At 43.1% G+C, this 14606-nt stretch overlaps 1 protein-coding gene across 1 annotated transcript in view; it reads left to right on the plus strand.

Annotated features, from left to right (window-relative positions):
- nos1 (nitric oxide synthase 1 (neuronal)) overlaps positions 1-14606 on the plus strand; it is an 85614-nt gene that overhangs the window by 26684 nt on the left and 44324 nt on the right. Inside the window, exons 5-11 of the mRNA XM_079517140.1 lie at positions 3237-3379; positions 4771-4933; positions 5674-5765; positions 7944-8085; positions 9175-9314; positions 11534-11708; positions 14070-14171. Of these exons, the coding sequence (XP_079373266.1) occupies positions 3237-3379; positions 4771-4933; positions 5674-5765; positions 7944-8085; positions 9175-9314; positions 11534-11708; positions 14070-14171 (957 nt within the window). The remainder of the gene's footprint in view (positions 1-3236; positions 3380-4770; positions 4934-5673; positions 5766-7943; positions 8086-9174; positions 9315-11533; positions 11709-14069; positions 14172-14606) is intronic.

A 14606-nucleotide genomic window follows, 5' to 3' on the forward strand; every position in this document is an offset into this window, starting at 1 on the left:
TGTGTAATAATGTGTAATGTGATGTCTCTCCACTAGATGCCTGTATGTATGTAATAATGTGTAATGTGATGTCTCTCCACTAGATGCATGTATGTATGTAATCATGTGTAATGTGATGTCTCTCCACTAGATGCCTGTATGTATGTAATAATGTGTAATGTGATGTCTCTCCACTAGATGCCTGTATGTATGTAATAATGTGTAATGTGATGTCTCTCCACTAGATGCCTGTATGTATGTAATCATGTGTAATGTGATGTCTCTCCACTAGATGCCTGTATGTATGTAATAATGTGTAATGTGATGTCTCTCCACTAGATGCCTGTATGTGTGTAATAATGTGTAATGTGATGTCTCTCCACTAGATGCCTGTATGTGTGTAATAATGTGTAATGTGATGTCTCTCCACTAGATGCCTGTATGTATGTAATAATGTGTAATGTGATGTCTCTCCACTAGATGCCTGTATGTATGTAATAATGTGTAATGTGATGTCTCTCCACTAGATGCCTGTATGTATGTAATAATGTGTAATGTGATGTCTCTCCACTAGATGCCTGTATGTATGTAATAATGTGTAATGTGATGTCTCTCCACTAGATGCCTGTATGTGTGTAATAATGTGTAATGTGATGTCTCTCCACTAGATGCCTGTATGTGTGTAATAATGTGTAATGTGATGTCTCTCCACTAGATGCCTGTATGTATGTAATAATGTGTAATGTGATGTCTCTCCACTAGATGCCTGTATGAATAATGTGTAATGTGATGTCTCTCCACTAGATGCCTGTATGTATGTAATAATGTGTAATGTGTTGTCTCTCCACTAGATGCCTGTATGTATGTAATAATGTGTAATGTGATGTCTCTCCACTAGATGCCTGTATGTATGTAATAATGTGTAATGTGATGTCTCTCCACTAGATGCCTGTATGTATGAATAATGTGTAATGTGATGTCTCTCCACTAGATGCCTGTATGTATGTAATAATGTGTAATGTGATGTCTCTCCACTAGATGCCTGTATGTAATAATGTGTGATGTGATGTCTCTCCACTAGATGCCTGTATGTATGTAATAATGTGTGATGTGATGTCTCTCCACTAGATGCCTGTATGTAATAATGTAATGTGATGTCTCTCCACTAGATGCCTGTATGCATGTAATAATGTGTAATGTGATGTCTCTCCACTAGATGCCTGTATGTATGTAATAATGTGTAATGTGATGTCTCTCCACTAGATGCCTGTATGTATGTAATAATGTGTAATGTGATGTCTCTCCACTAGATGCCTGTATGCATGTAATAATGTGTAATGTGATGTCTCTCCACTAGATGCCTGTATGAATAATGTGTAATGTGATGTCTCTCCACTAGATGCCTGTATGTGTGTAATAATGTGTAATGTGATGTCTCTCCACTAGATGCCTGTATGTGTGTAATAATGTGTAATGTGATGTCTCTCCACTAGATGCCTGTATGTATGTAATAATGTGTAATGTGATGTCTCTCCACTAGATGCCTGTATGTGTGTAATAATGTGTAATGTGATGTCTCTCCACTAGATGCCTGTATGTGTGTAATAATGTGTAATGTGATGTCTCTCCACTAGATGCCTGTATGTGTGTAATAATGTGTAATGTGATGTCTCTCCACTAGATGCCTGTATGTATGTAATAATGTGTAATGTGATGTCTCTCCACTAGATGCCTGTATGTAATAATGTGTAATGTGATGTCTCTCCACTAGATGCCTGTATGCATGTAATAATGTGTAATGTGATGTCTCTCCACTAGATGCCTGTATGTATGTAATAATGTGTAATGTGATGTCTCTCCACTAGATGCCTGTATGTAATAATGTGTAATGTGATGTCTCTCCACTAGATGCCTGTATGTAATAATGTGTAATGTGATGTCTCTCCACTAGATGCCTGTATGTATGTAATAATGTGTAATGTGATGTCTCTCCACTAGATGCCTGTATGTGTGTAATAATGTGTAATGTGATGTCTCTCCACTAGATGCCTGTATGTAATAATGTGTAATGTGATGTCTCTCCACTAGATGCCTGTATGTGTGTAATAATGTGTAATGTGATGTCTCTCCACTAGATGCCTGTATGCATGTAATAATGTGTAATGTGATGTCTCTCCACTAGATGCCTGTATGTATGTAATAATGTGTAATGTGATGTCTCTCCACTAGATGCCTGTATGTATGTAATAATGTGTAATGTGATGTCTCTCCACTAGATGCCTGTATGTGTGTAATAATGTGTAATGTGATGTCTCTCCACTAGATGCCTGTATGTATGTAATAATGTGTAATGTGATGTCTCTCCACTAGATGCCTGTATGTATGTAATAATGTGTAATGTGATGTCTCTCCACTAGATGCCTGTATGTAATAATGTGTAATGTGATGTCTCTCCACTAGATGCCTGTATGTAATAATGTGTAATGTGATGTCTCTCCACTAGATGCCTGTATGTGTGTAATAATGTGTAATGTGATGTCTCTCCACTAGATGCCTGTATGTATGTAATCATGTGTAATGTGATGTCTCTCCACTAGATGTAATAATGTGTAATGTGATGTCTCTCCACTAGATGCCTGTATGTAATAATGTGTAATGTGATGTCTCTCCACTAGATGCCTGTATGTAATAATGTGTAATGTGATGTCTCTCCACTAGATGCCTGTATGTGTGTAATAATGTGTAATGTGATGTCTCTCCACTAGATGCCTGTATGTATGTAATCATGTGTAATGTGATGTCTCTCCACTAGATGTAATAATGTGTAATGTGATGTCTCTCCACTAGATGCCTGTATGTAATAATGTGTAATGTGATGTCTCTCCACTAGATGCCTGTATGTGTGTAATAATGTGTAATGTGATGTCTCTCCACTAGATGCCTGTATGTATGTAATAATGTGTAATGTGATGTCTCTCCACTAGATGCCTGTATGTATGAATAATGTGTAATGTGATGTCTCTCCACTAGATGCCTGTATGTGTGTAATAATGTGTAATGTGATGTCTCTCCACTAGATGCCTGTATGTAATAATGTGTAATGTGATGTCTCTCCACTAGATGCCTGTATGTGTGTAATAATGTGTAATGTGATGTCTCTCCACTAGATGCCTGTATGTAATAATGTGTAATGTGATGTCTCTCCACTAGATGCCTGTATGTGTGTAATAATGTGTAATGTGATGTCTCTCCACTAGATGCCTGTATGCACTAAGAACGTGTGTTGGGGTTCAATGTTGATGCCCCTTCGGCAAAATGTCTGTCTCCGCATGCGGACAAAAGAAGAGGTGCTCCCGCTGGCCGTGGACTTCATCAACCAATACTTCACCTCCATTAAAAGGCAAGAAGCACGCATTCTACCGCTCCGTTAACCCCTTTATAGAGCTGAGGACCATTCTACAAATGTGACCAAGTTTGACTGAGGGACTGCCATTGGATTTTCGTTTTTTCATGTCATATGAAAGCAGGGAATCATAGCTTCAAATTAACATAATGGTTGTTCAGTTTGACCCACCAGTTTTGGAGATATGGCTTATAGAGTAATGTCTTGCAGAGAAACAGCAAGTTGAGAAAACAGGCTTGAAAGGTTCACTTCTGTGGTCTCTAATATTACACCTGACCTAGCTACATGTTTAAGTATTTATTTCATATTTACATGTCGATTTAAGCTCTGACACACATGCTCTAGTATGTGAAGAGTCTGCCTGAGCTATTAACTAAAAAAAAAAAGTTTTTCTCCTCTGGTGAAAAGCTGGAATTTGTACGATGGCAGGCTCTCAGTCAAATCTGGTCACAAATGCCTTCTAAATCCTGACAGTTTTCTGAAAAACCCAGGTTTCTATGTCAGAGGTTTTCAAACATTTTAATTTCAAGGACCCCCAAAAATATATGAAATTGGCCGCCGACCCCCATCTGAAAATGTGTTGTTCCAGGGACCACCCCAGACGCAAAGATTTGAGCTAAAATGTTAGCAGACCTGTCCTATACAAGCTGATATGCAGATGATATGCAGACCTACAAGCTCGTAGCGCGGCACTCGGTGCCGCACTATGAGCTTGTAGATCTGCTATTTTTCAATAGCTAAAGCATAACATAATGCTTAAAACACCAAAAGAGGTCCCCGTTCAGAATGGGTTAACAGGGAAGCACAACAGCCTCTAGCAATGCTGCTCTTGTGTGTGTTATGTTAACCCATTTTGGGCGGGAACCCCGGTTGGTGTTAAGCATTATGTTATACTTTAGCTATTGAACAAATAGCAGATCTACAAGCTCATAGCGCGGCACCGAGTGCCGCGAGACTTCAGCATCAAGTCTGCCTGAGAGTTCCCAGATGGGAGCAGGAGGGGGGAACCCAGTGTACTCTCTGCTGCCCCATCTGGCGGAGTCAGGTTAGAGGAGATGAGGGCAAGGTGCAAACTGCTGATTGCAGTACATCAGCAGTTCCCAACCGTCCCTCGATCAGGGCCCATTTGAAAATCTTGAGAGCATTCACAACTTTTCTATGAGTTTGAAGTACTTGTTGTGACTGCATTCCCATGGTGTAACTGTGTGCTGTATACTGGGTTCAGGGCTGAAGTACTTGTTATGACTGCATTTATTTCCATGGTGTAACTGTGTGCTGTATACTGGGTTCAGGGCTGGCTCCAAGCCCCATGTGACTGCATTTCCATGGTGTAACTGTGTGCTGTACTGGGTTCATTTCCATGGTGTAACTGTGTGTTGTATACTCAGGGCTGGCTCCAAGCCCCACGTGGAAAGACTGGAGGAGGTGATCAAGGAGATTGCGGATACGGGAACCTACCAACTGAAGGACACTGAACTCATTTATGGTGCCAAGCATGCCTGGAGAAATTCTGCCCGCTGCGTAGGGAGGATTCAGTGGTCCAAATTACAGGTGAGAAGACGATACTGGTGGTAACAGGAGGAGTGGCCACTAAGGACGAGTGGACACCTCGGTGTTCAATTGGCTGTGTTGTCCAAAAAAATGTAAAATAAAATGTGTTTAACATAATGTAAAGTATTCTTAGAACATGCTTAACCCATTTTGACGATTCTGCAAATGTCTTCTAAATCCTGACTGTTTTCTTGAAAAAGCTATGTTTTTCTATGCCAGTCGTTCTCAAACACTTTCATGTCACTTTTCACGATTCTTCAAAAATAGCAGACCTACAGGCTCGTAGCGCGGCACTCGGTGCCGTCCTATGAGCTTGTAGATCTGCTATTTTTCAATAGCTAAAGCATTACATAATGCCAACACCAAAAGGGGTTCCCGCCCAGAATGGGTTAAACATTCGACAATTGATTTGATTGATTACACATTTTACTAACGGATTGCAGAATGGGTACAGTCCAAGGAAGGTACAGTACAGGTCAATACAAACACTGCTAACCAGAAAAAAACACTAAGACTTGTTTATATAAGGTCTTCCATTTTCAATTAATCAAAAAAAAGAAAGAAATTAAGGTCTAATATTTCTACAATTGCTTCAAATTTCTATAAGACCTGTTTTGAAGCCGAAGACTTTGAAGCATGAAGACTATACAACCGCTCATAGCATGTTCGACTATTATCTGCAAATCACATCAAATATGCCAATTTGGCAGTTTTACCAACCATGGCATTCTGTTTTCCAGGTGTTTGACGCTAGGGACTGCACAACAGCTCATGGAATGTTCAACTACATCTGCAATCACATCAAATATGCCACCAATAAAGGAAACATGAGGTGAGGAATTCTTTAGTAATGCTTACATGCTTTTTTTTTGTCGTTCCATGTACACTAGTATCTCATCATCAAGTCCTCTCTGTCAGACTGTCACGTTCTAGTACGCTCTCTCAACCCACTGTCCACCTGTCCACGCGCGTGCACTGCTTCTTAGCGCTTTCTCTCTTAAGTCATCAGCATAGTCTATGAAAATTGAAAGGATGTTTTCCAATTTATATCACATGTTAAAGATTAGAGCTTTGACAGCCATACTTGGATATCATCTATGTGATCATCTATGACGTTTAGTCCAAAATGAAGTAAACCTATACCCTAATAATAGTTTAATCTATTCTTATTTTTTATTCTTACTAGTCTTAACCCATTTTGACCTGAGATCAGATTCTAAAAATGTCTTCTACATCCTGACAGTTTTCTGAAAAAGCTATGTTTCTATGTCAGTGGTTCTTCGATTTTTCAAAAATAGCAGACCTACAAGCTTATAGCGCGCCACTCGGTGGCGCGCTATGAGCTTGTAGATCTGCTATTTTTCAATAGCTAAAGCATAACATAATGCTAACACCAAAAGGGGTTCCCGCCCAAAACAGCCATACTTGGATATGCCATAGATCTTTGTTTTAATTGTACCATAAGGAGTCAATTTGGCAACACTCTCCTTTGCACACCCTCAGATAGTTTCTGGAAGTTGTTTGGTGCTGCATGTCACCAGTGGCACGCACACGCACGCACGCACGCACGCACGCACGCTCACACGCTCACACGCACACACGCACACACACACACCAGCTGTTCTGTCCCCGGTGATTCAACAGCAGCTTAGTTAAATTAACACTTGCCCTGTCATGGCAATAAAACACAGTTGTGTTTAAAAGCCAATGTGCAAACTGTGCTCGTCTATATAGGCTCTGTGCTCGTCTATATAGGCTCTGTGCTCGTCTATATAGGCTCTGTGCTCGTCTATATAGGCTCTGTGCTCGTCTATATAGGCTCTGTGCTCGTCTATATAGGCTCTGTGCTCTGTGCTCTGTGCTCGTCTATATAGGCTCTGACTGCAATGTGCAAACTGTGCTCGTCTATATAGGCTCTGCAATGTGCAAACTGTGCTCGTCTATATAGGCTCTGCAAACTGTGCTCGTCTATATAGGCTCTGCAAACTGTGCTCGTCTATATAGGCTCTGCAAACTGTGCTCGTCTATATAGGCTCTGCAAACTGTGCTCGTCTATATAGGCTCTGCAATGTGCAAACTGTGCTCGTCTATATAGGCTCTGCAAACTGTGCTCGTCTATATAGGCTCTGCAATGTGCAAACTGTGCTCGTCTATATAGGCTCTGCAATGTGCAAACTGTGCTCGTCTATATAGGCTCTGACTGCAACGTGCAAACTGTGCTCGTCTATATAGGCTCTGACTGCAATGTGCAAACTGTGCTCGTCTATATAGGCTCTGACTGCAATGTGCAAACTGTGCTCGTCTATATAGGCTCTGACTGCAATGTGCAAACTGTGCTCGTCTATATAGGCTCTGCAATGTCAAACTGTGCTCGTCTATATAGGCTCTGACTGCAACGTGCAAACTGTGCTCGTCTATATAGGCTCTGACTGCAACGTGCAAACTGTGCTCGTCTATATAGGCTCTGACTGCAACGTGCAAACTGTGCTCGTCTATATAGGCTCTGACTGCAATGTGCAAACTGTGCTCGTCTATATAGGCTCTGACTGCAACGTGCAAACTGTGCTCGTCTATATAGGCTCTGCAATGTGCTCGTCTATATAGGCTCTGCAATGTGCAAACTGTGCTCGTCTATATAGGCTCTGCAAACTGTGCTCGTCTATATAGGCTCTGCAAACTGTGCTCGTCTATATAGGCTCTGCAAACTGTGCTCGTCTATATAGGCTCTGACTGCAATGTGCAAACTGTGCTCGTCTATATAGGCTCTGCAAACTGTGCTCGTCTATATAGGCTCTGCAAACTGTGCTCGTCTATATAGGCTCTGCAATGTGCAAAACAAATCCCTAGCTAGCAAAAATCAAATCATGTTCCGATAACAACATGCTAATCACTGTGTGTGTGTGTGTGTGTGTGTGTGTGTGTGTGTGTGTGTGTGTGTGTGTGTGTGTGTGTGCGTGTGCGTGTGCATGTGTGTGTGTGCGCTTGCGTGCGTGCGTGCGTGCGTGTGCAGGTCAGCTATCACCGTATTTCCACAGAGGACAGATGGTTTGCATGACTTCCGCGTGTGGAACGGTCAGATAGTAAAGTACGCAGGCTACAAGATGCCGGATGGAACGATCATTGGAGATCCTGCCAGCCTGGAGTTCACTGAGGTAGGAATGACGGGTAGTTGCAGTGAAGTTATTTAAACAAGGAATTGATACATAAAAAGAGAGACAGTGGGTATGACACCAGGGGCTCCATTTTCGTCACCGCTAAACCCCTTACCCCTAAACTTCTTTGCCTTTTTTTTTTTTTTACTATTTTGCAAAACATTTTTCCCCTCCATCAGGGCGCCTGATGGAGGGGAAAGGAACTGGTTGGAATAACGTGTTCCTTCTACGCGCTACGTCCGACCAGGGAAACCCCCCCCTGTCAGGTTTAAAGGACACTCAGGCATGAAGGAAGCATGAGTTCAAGTCCGTTGCTCTCCCCATGTCCCCCATATATGGGGACTAGGTTGGCGGAGGGTGTGTAGAGCCCAGGATCACATTAGATAATTGACACAGGGGTGAAAAATGGGTTACAAAATCGTGGGATAAAGAATATTATAAAGCAAATATACACTGGCCCGACTAAATAAACGAATAAAGTTAAAGTGAAAGTTGCAACAAAACATATTTTGATCCATGTCATCCGATCGGCGTCCCGATCAATGTCATCTGATCGGCGTCCGGATCAATGTCATCTGATCGGCGTCCCGATCAATGTCATCTGATCGGCGACCTGATCTATGTCATCCGATCGGCGTCTCGATCAATGTCATCCGATCGGCGTCCCGATCAATGTCATCCGATCGGCGTCCCGATCAATGTCATCCGATCGGCGTCCCGATCAATGTCATCTGATCGGCGTCTCGATCAATGTCATCCGATCGGCGTCTCGATCAATGTCATCTGATCGGCGTCTCGATCAATGTCATCTGATCGGCGTCTCGATCAATGTCATCTGATCGGCGTCTCGATCAATGTCATCTGATCGGCGTCCCGATCAATGTCATCCGATCGGCGTCCCGATCAATGTCATCCGATCGGCGTCCCGATCAATGTCATCTGATCGGCGTCCCGATCATTTCATCTCATCGGCGTCCCGATCAATGTCATCTGATCGGCGTCCCGATCAATGTCATCTGATCGGCGTCTCGATCAATGTCATCTGATGGCGTCCCTGATGGCGTCCCGTGGTTCTCTGTCCCGTTATAGGTCTGCATCCAGCAGGGGTGGAAGGCCCCGATGGGGAAGTGGGACATCCTGCCCCTCCTTCTGCAAGCCAACGGGCAAGACCCGGAGATGTACGAGATCCCTCCGGAGGACGTCCTGGAGGTTGACATCGTACACCCCAGGTGAGTTTAAAGCATGCATGTTCAAACATGCGCTTCACCCTCTTAACCCATTTTGACCTGAGGACGATTCTACAAAAAAATGGCTTCAAAAATCGTGACAGTTTTGTTATGTTTCTATATCAGTGGTTCTCAAAATATTTCATGTCAAGGACCCCCCAAAAAAATATGTAATTGGTCGCCGACCCACATCTGAAAATATGTTGTTCCAGGGACCTCCCCAGAAGCAAAGATTTGACTTAAAAACGTTCGCTTACAGAATATATTCAAAGATTTCCGCCACATTTTCACGATTCTTCAAAAATAGCAGACCTACAAGCTCGTAGCGCGGCACTCGGTGCCGCGCTATGAGCTTGTAGATCTGCTATTTTTCAATAGCTAAAGTATAACATAATGCTTTAAAACACCAAAAGGGGTTCTCGCCCAAAATGTGTTAAAACATAATGTCGACATTCCACAAACAAAGACTTACAAAGTGCCACCTCTGCGACATGCAGAGAGTGCCATCCATCCCCTCAGCACTTGATCTTGCCCCTGCCAAGCTCATAGCTGGCATCGCTGACCCTTTGCCCTGCATCAGATGGCCCTCAACCCTGTGCCATCTGGCCAGACAGACCATGGCCACCAAAACAATCCCCATCACGAGTGTAGCTGGAAAGATGCATTTTCCATTACCCGACACCAGCGGTTACCAAACCTTTTTGGCCATGCTCCCCCTGTTACCTCCCGACCTAGCTGATGCACCCCCTAGAAGGCACCCCCTAGAAGGCACCCCCTAGAAGGCGCTCGTGTGTGTGTGTGTGTGTGTGTGTGTGTGTGTGTGTGTGTGTGTGTGTGTGTGTGTGTGTGTGTGTGTGTGTGTGTGTGTGTGTGTGTGTGTGTGCGTGTACGTGTGCGTGTGCCCAACAGAGCACCGCATTTCAATGTGGACAGACCCGATATCAGATCTGAAAGACCTACTGATGCAGTGGATGTGTTGTGGGTTGGGGATTTTATATAGGATGGTGGAGGGAGGGAGTGTTGGGAAGGGATAGGAGTGGGGGGGGGGGGGTGGTATTGAGTTCAGTTATGTTGATTTTATATGACTTGAAATGTTCTTGAAATTTGTTTGTTAAAAAAAGAAAATCAATACAATTTTAATGAGGAAAAAAAAGAGAAAGAAATGCAGAGGAATAAAAGACAGACGGAAGTGGGCTTCGTGGTGTATTTACAGTACATTTATGGACAATCAATCGGATAATAATTTCCTGATAATTCCTTTTTTCCATATGGATATTCAATAAAAAATCCACAGCTGAGAAGCCCGCACAGCAATAGCCTGCACCCCTAGTGTTAAGCCATTTTGGGTGGGAAGTGGGAACCCCTTTTGGTGTTTTAAGCATTATGTCATACTTTGGCTATTGAAAAATAGCAGATCTACAAGCTCATAGCACGGCACCGAGCTTGTAGGTCTGCTATTTTAGAAAAATCGTTAAAATGTGGCGCAAATCTTTTAATATATTCTTTCACAATGAACGTTTTAACTCATACCTTTGCTTCTGGGGGGGGGGGGGGGGGGTTTCTGGTGTAATTGATGTCATAAAACCTAAAAGAAAAAGAAAAAGAAATTAAAATGAATGTCATAAAAACCTTTAAAAACAAGCAACAACATCTTAAAATAAATGGTAAATCTCGGTAAACCAGTGAAGGGCAGCAAGGACTGGTGTAAGGTGCTCATTTCTCTCATAGTGCAGTGGTTCCCAAAGTGGGGTCAGGGGACCCCCAGGGGTCCTTGAGAGACGTCCAGGAGGTCCCCTGCAGCTATATCATAGTTTGGAACCAAAATGTACCCTTATGGGTCGACTGTGGCTCAAGAGGTAGAGCAGGTCGTCCAATGATCCATGGGTCGGCGGTTCGAATCCCGGCTCCTCCTGTCTACATGTCGAAGTGTCCTTGGGCAAGACACTGAACCCCTAATTGCTCCTGATGTGCTGGTTGGTGCCTTGCATGGTTTCCGCCGCCATCAGTGTATGAATGTGTGTGTGAATGGGTGAATGTAATGCACAATCTATGTAAAGCGCCTTGGATAAAGGCGCTATATAAATGCACCATTTACCATTTTACCATTTTAAAATGTACCCTTTATGGGTCTGTATAACTCTGAGAGTGTACAAATGGATTGAGTTTTGCATGTAACAAAAACCCTATATTCATGTGAAATGAAATGTTGTTTACTTGCCCAGGTTTGAGTGGTTTAAGGAGCTGGAACTGAAATGGTACGTTCTACCAGCAGTGTCCGGCATGATGCTGGACGTTGGCGGACTTCAGTTCACTGGCTGCCCCTTCAGCGGCTGGTACATGGGCACAGAGATCGGCACCAGGGACTTCTGTGACACTTCACGTTACAATATTATTGAGGTAATGTTCAGTACATCAGTGGTTCCCAAACTTCTTCGTGTCAAGGACCCCCAAATCAACATTTATTAGGCCACGGACCCCCCATTTGAAAACATATGCCAGAGACCCCGGACAAGGGAGGATTTTTACGGCTCTAGCAGTGATTCCGAAACATATTAATTCCAAGGACCCCCAGTTTCACACGCATTATGCTACGGACCCCCGATTTAATGGCATTTCTATCTCTGGTACCCCCAATTTATATTGTAAAACCACTGTTAATTTAACTCTGAGAGTGTACAAATGTCATTGTCATTTGTGTCATTTGTAAAAATCTCATGATATTTAGTCGACTAAAACTAGACTAACATTCCAGGTGACTAAAATGTGACTAAAACTAAATGGAAACTATTCAAGAGACTATGACTAAAACTAAAATAGAAATTTGCTGCCAAAAACAACACTTCCTTCAGTAGTACCCCCTTCCCCCCGGCCCCCCCTTTCCCTGATTTCTAAATCCGTATTCCCTCCTTTACCCAACTGTAACTATAACTGTAACATGTTGCTTAGCAGACCATGCAAGAGAAAAGCACACGATGCTATGAATTAATGATAAACCCTCCTTTTGAAGAATAACATTTACAAATAAGAGCTTCATTGATGGAGTTGTAATTGGAGCCAAATGTGTGACGGTAAGCCATGTTAGACCAATATATTAGATATGTTCATGATTTTAACAACTCCACACATGAATGCCTTAGATCAGGGGTTCTCAACGTTTTGATCCGGGGACCCCCAGAAATGCTTTGGCCGTGTCTCGTGACCAGCCCCGCCCCCCTCCCCACCCCCAATACAAATTGCCCGCTACAATAACCATAATAATAGTGAAAATATATCATGAATAAATACTGACACCAGATATAATCATTAAGGAAAGTTTATGCATGTAAACTCTTCATTTCTCTTTTCCAGCCATTTAGTTGCAAAAGAAAAAAAACATATTTTTTTTATAATTTGGGGACCCCCCAAAATTATTTGGCGACCCCCCCGGGGGGTCGCGACCCACGGGTTGAGAACCCCTGCCTTAGAGTCTAGACTAATCATATGCTTTCTTATTATTCAAGAATTGTATCTTATTTAACAAAAAAAAGTACACAAGAGTCAAAGTCTTTGGTTTTGGTTCCTCAACGCTGTTGCAGCAATAACAACAATAACAAAGTAATACAGTAATAAAGAATGGCAGCAATAGTAATAAAAATAGCAAAGTATTGTACATTAGTCACCTCACCTTATCTCCGGATTAGCAGTTGAAGATGGATGGATGTACATGAGTCAGAGCACATTAGTCAGAGCACACTAGGCTACAGCATGTTAACAAGGACACACATCACTGTGTGCTCACATACTGTACGTAAAGGATTCTAGAGCAATGCAGCATGACAATGTTGCATGTCGCATATAGCCTTAATTCCAAGGAGTCCATCTTTTCCCTGGAGTTGGATGTTTTTGAGTGGTGCAGTAACCCCTCCTATAGACAGCTATGTGTGTGTGGCTGGGTCTGTCTGTCCCTGTGTCCCTGGCTGGGTCTGTCTGTCCCTGTGTCCCTGGCTGGGTCTGTCTGTCCCTGTGTCCCTGGCTGGGTCTGTCTGTCCCTGTGTCCCTGGCTGGGTCTGTCTGTCCCTGTGTCCCTGGCTGGGTCTGTCTGTCCCTGTGTCCCTGGCTGGGTCTGTCTGTCCCTGTGTCCCTGGCTGGGTCTGTCTGTCCCTGTGTCCCTAGCTGGGTCTGTCTGTCCCCGTGTCCCTGGCTGGGTCTGTCTGTCCCTGTGTCCCTGGCTGGGTCTGTCTGTCCCTGTGTCCCTGGCTGTGTCCGAGCACGGAAATAGCGTTATAGCCCTCGGAGGGTCGCCAAATTATTTTGGGGGGTCCCCAAATTATTTAAATTACACCACTCAAAAAAAAAAGTATTTATTCAGTATGTATTTATGGTGTATTGTCTCTTTTAATAAGGTTATTGTAGCAGTCAATTTATATTGGGGGTCGGGAGGGGATGGGCGGGGGTCCCGAGACATTGCCAAAGTATTTCTGGGGGTCCCCGGCCAAAAACGTTGAGAACCCCTACAGTACAGTACAGTACAGTACAGTACAGTACAGTACAGTACAGTACAGTACAGTACAGTACAGTACAGTACAGTACAGTACAGTACAGTACTCACTTCAGACTGGTCTGATTTTTCTTCCTGTTATTTCCACCCCAAGTTGTAACAATAATGCTACAAAGGCCCTCATGCAAAAAAAAAACCCTCAGAATAATGCATAATTATACTGTGTCATACTACGTCTGCAATGTAAGCATGCTGTCCTGCATTCCTTCCTTGCCGTGCAGAACGTAGCCATGAGGATGGGCTTGGACACCAGGAAGATCTCCTCTCTGTGGAAGGACAGCGCTCTGGTGGAGATCAACATCGCTGTGCTCTACAGCTTCCAGGTGTGCATGATGTAATGGGCTCCACTAGTGATGCACCCAATATCCGTCCGCAGAAAATATTCGGCAGAAAATGGCTAAAGATGCATCTTTCGGCCTATTCGGTTTCGGCCCGAATAGACAGAAAATATATCACCGAATAGTGTGTATGCAATTAATGCATTCAGAAGAGCTGAATAAATGTTTTATGGACCCATAATAGTGATTATTATTTAAGTTAAGTTTTACCATAACCATTTATTTTGGCATAAATCAGGTAGCTTTAAGGTACGGCCATGACAGCAATGGTAGGAAAAAAGATATATAATATTAATCATATTCGGATATTCGGTTTTCGGCCAACTGTTTCCTATCAGTATTCGGTTTCGGCCAATGTCGGTGCATCCCTAGACTCCACGACATTCAACTGATGAGATATGAATTAATGCTGATCCCACT

The sequence above is a fragment of the Electrona antarctica genome, assembly GCF_951216825.1.
Source record: "Electrona antarctica genome assembly, chromosome: 12".
NCBI classification, from domain to species: domain Eukaryota; kingdom Metazoa; phylum Chordata; class Actinopteri; order Myctophiformes; family Myctophidae; genus Electrona; species Electrona antarctica.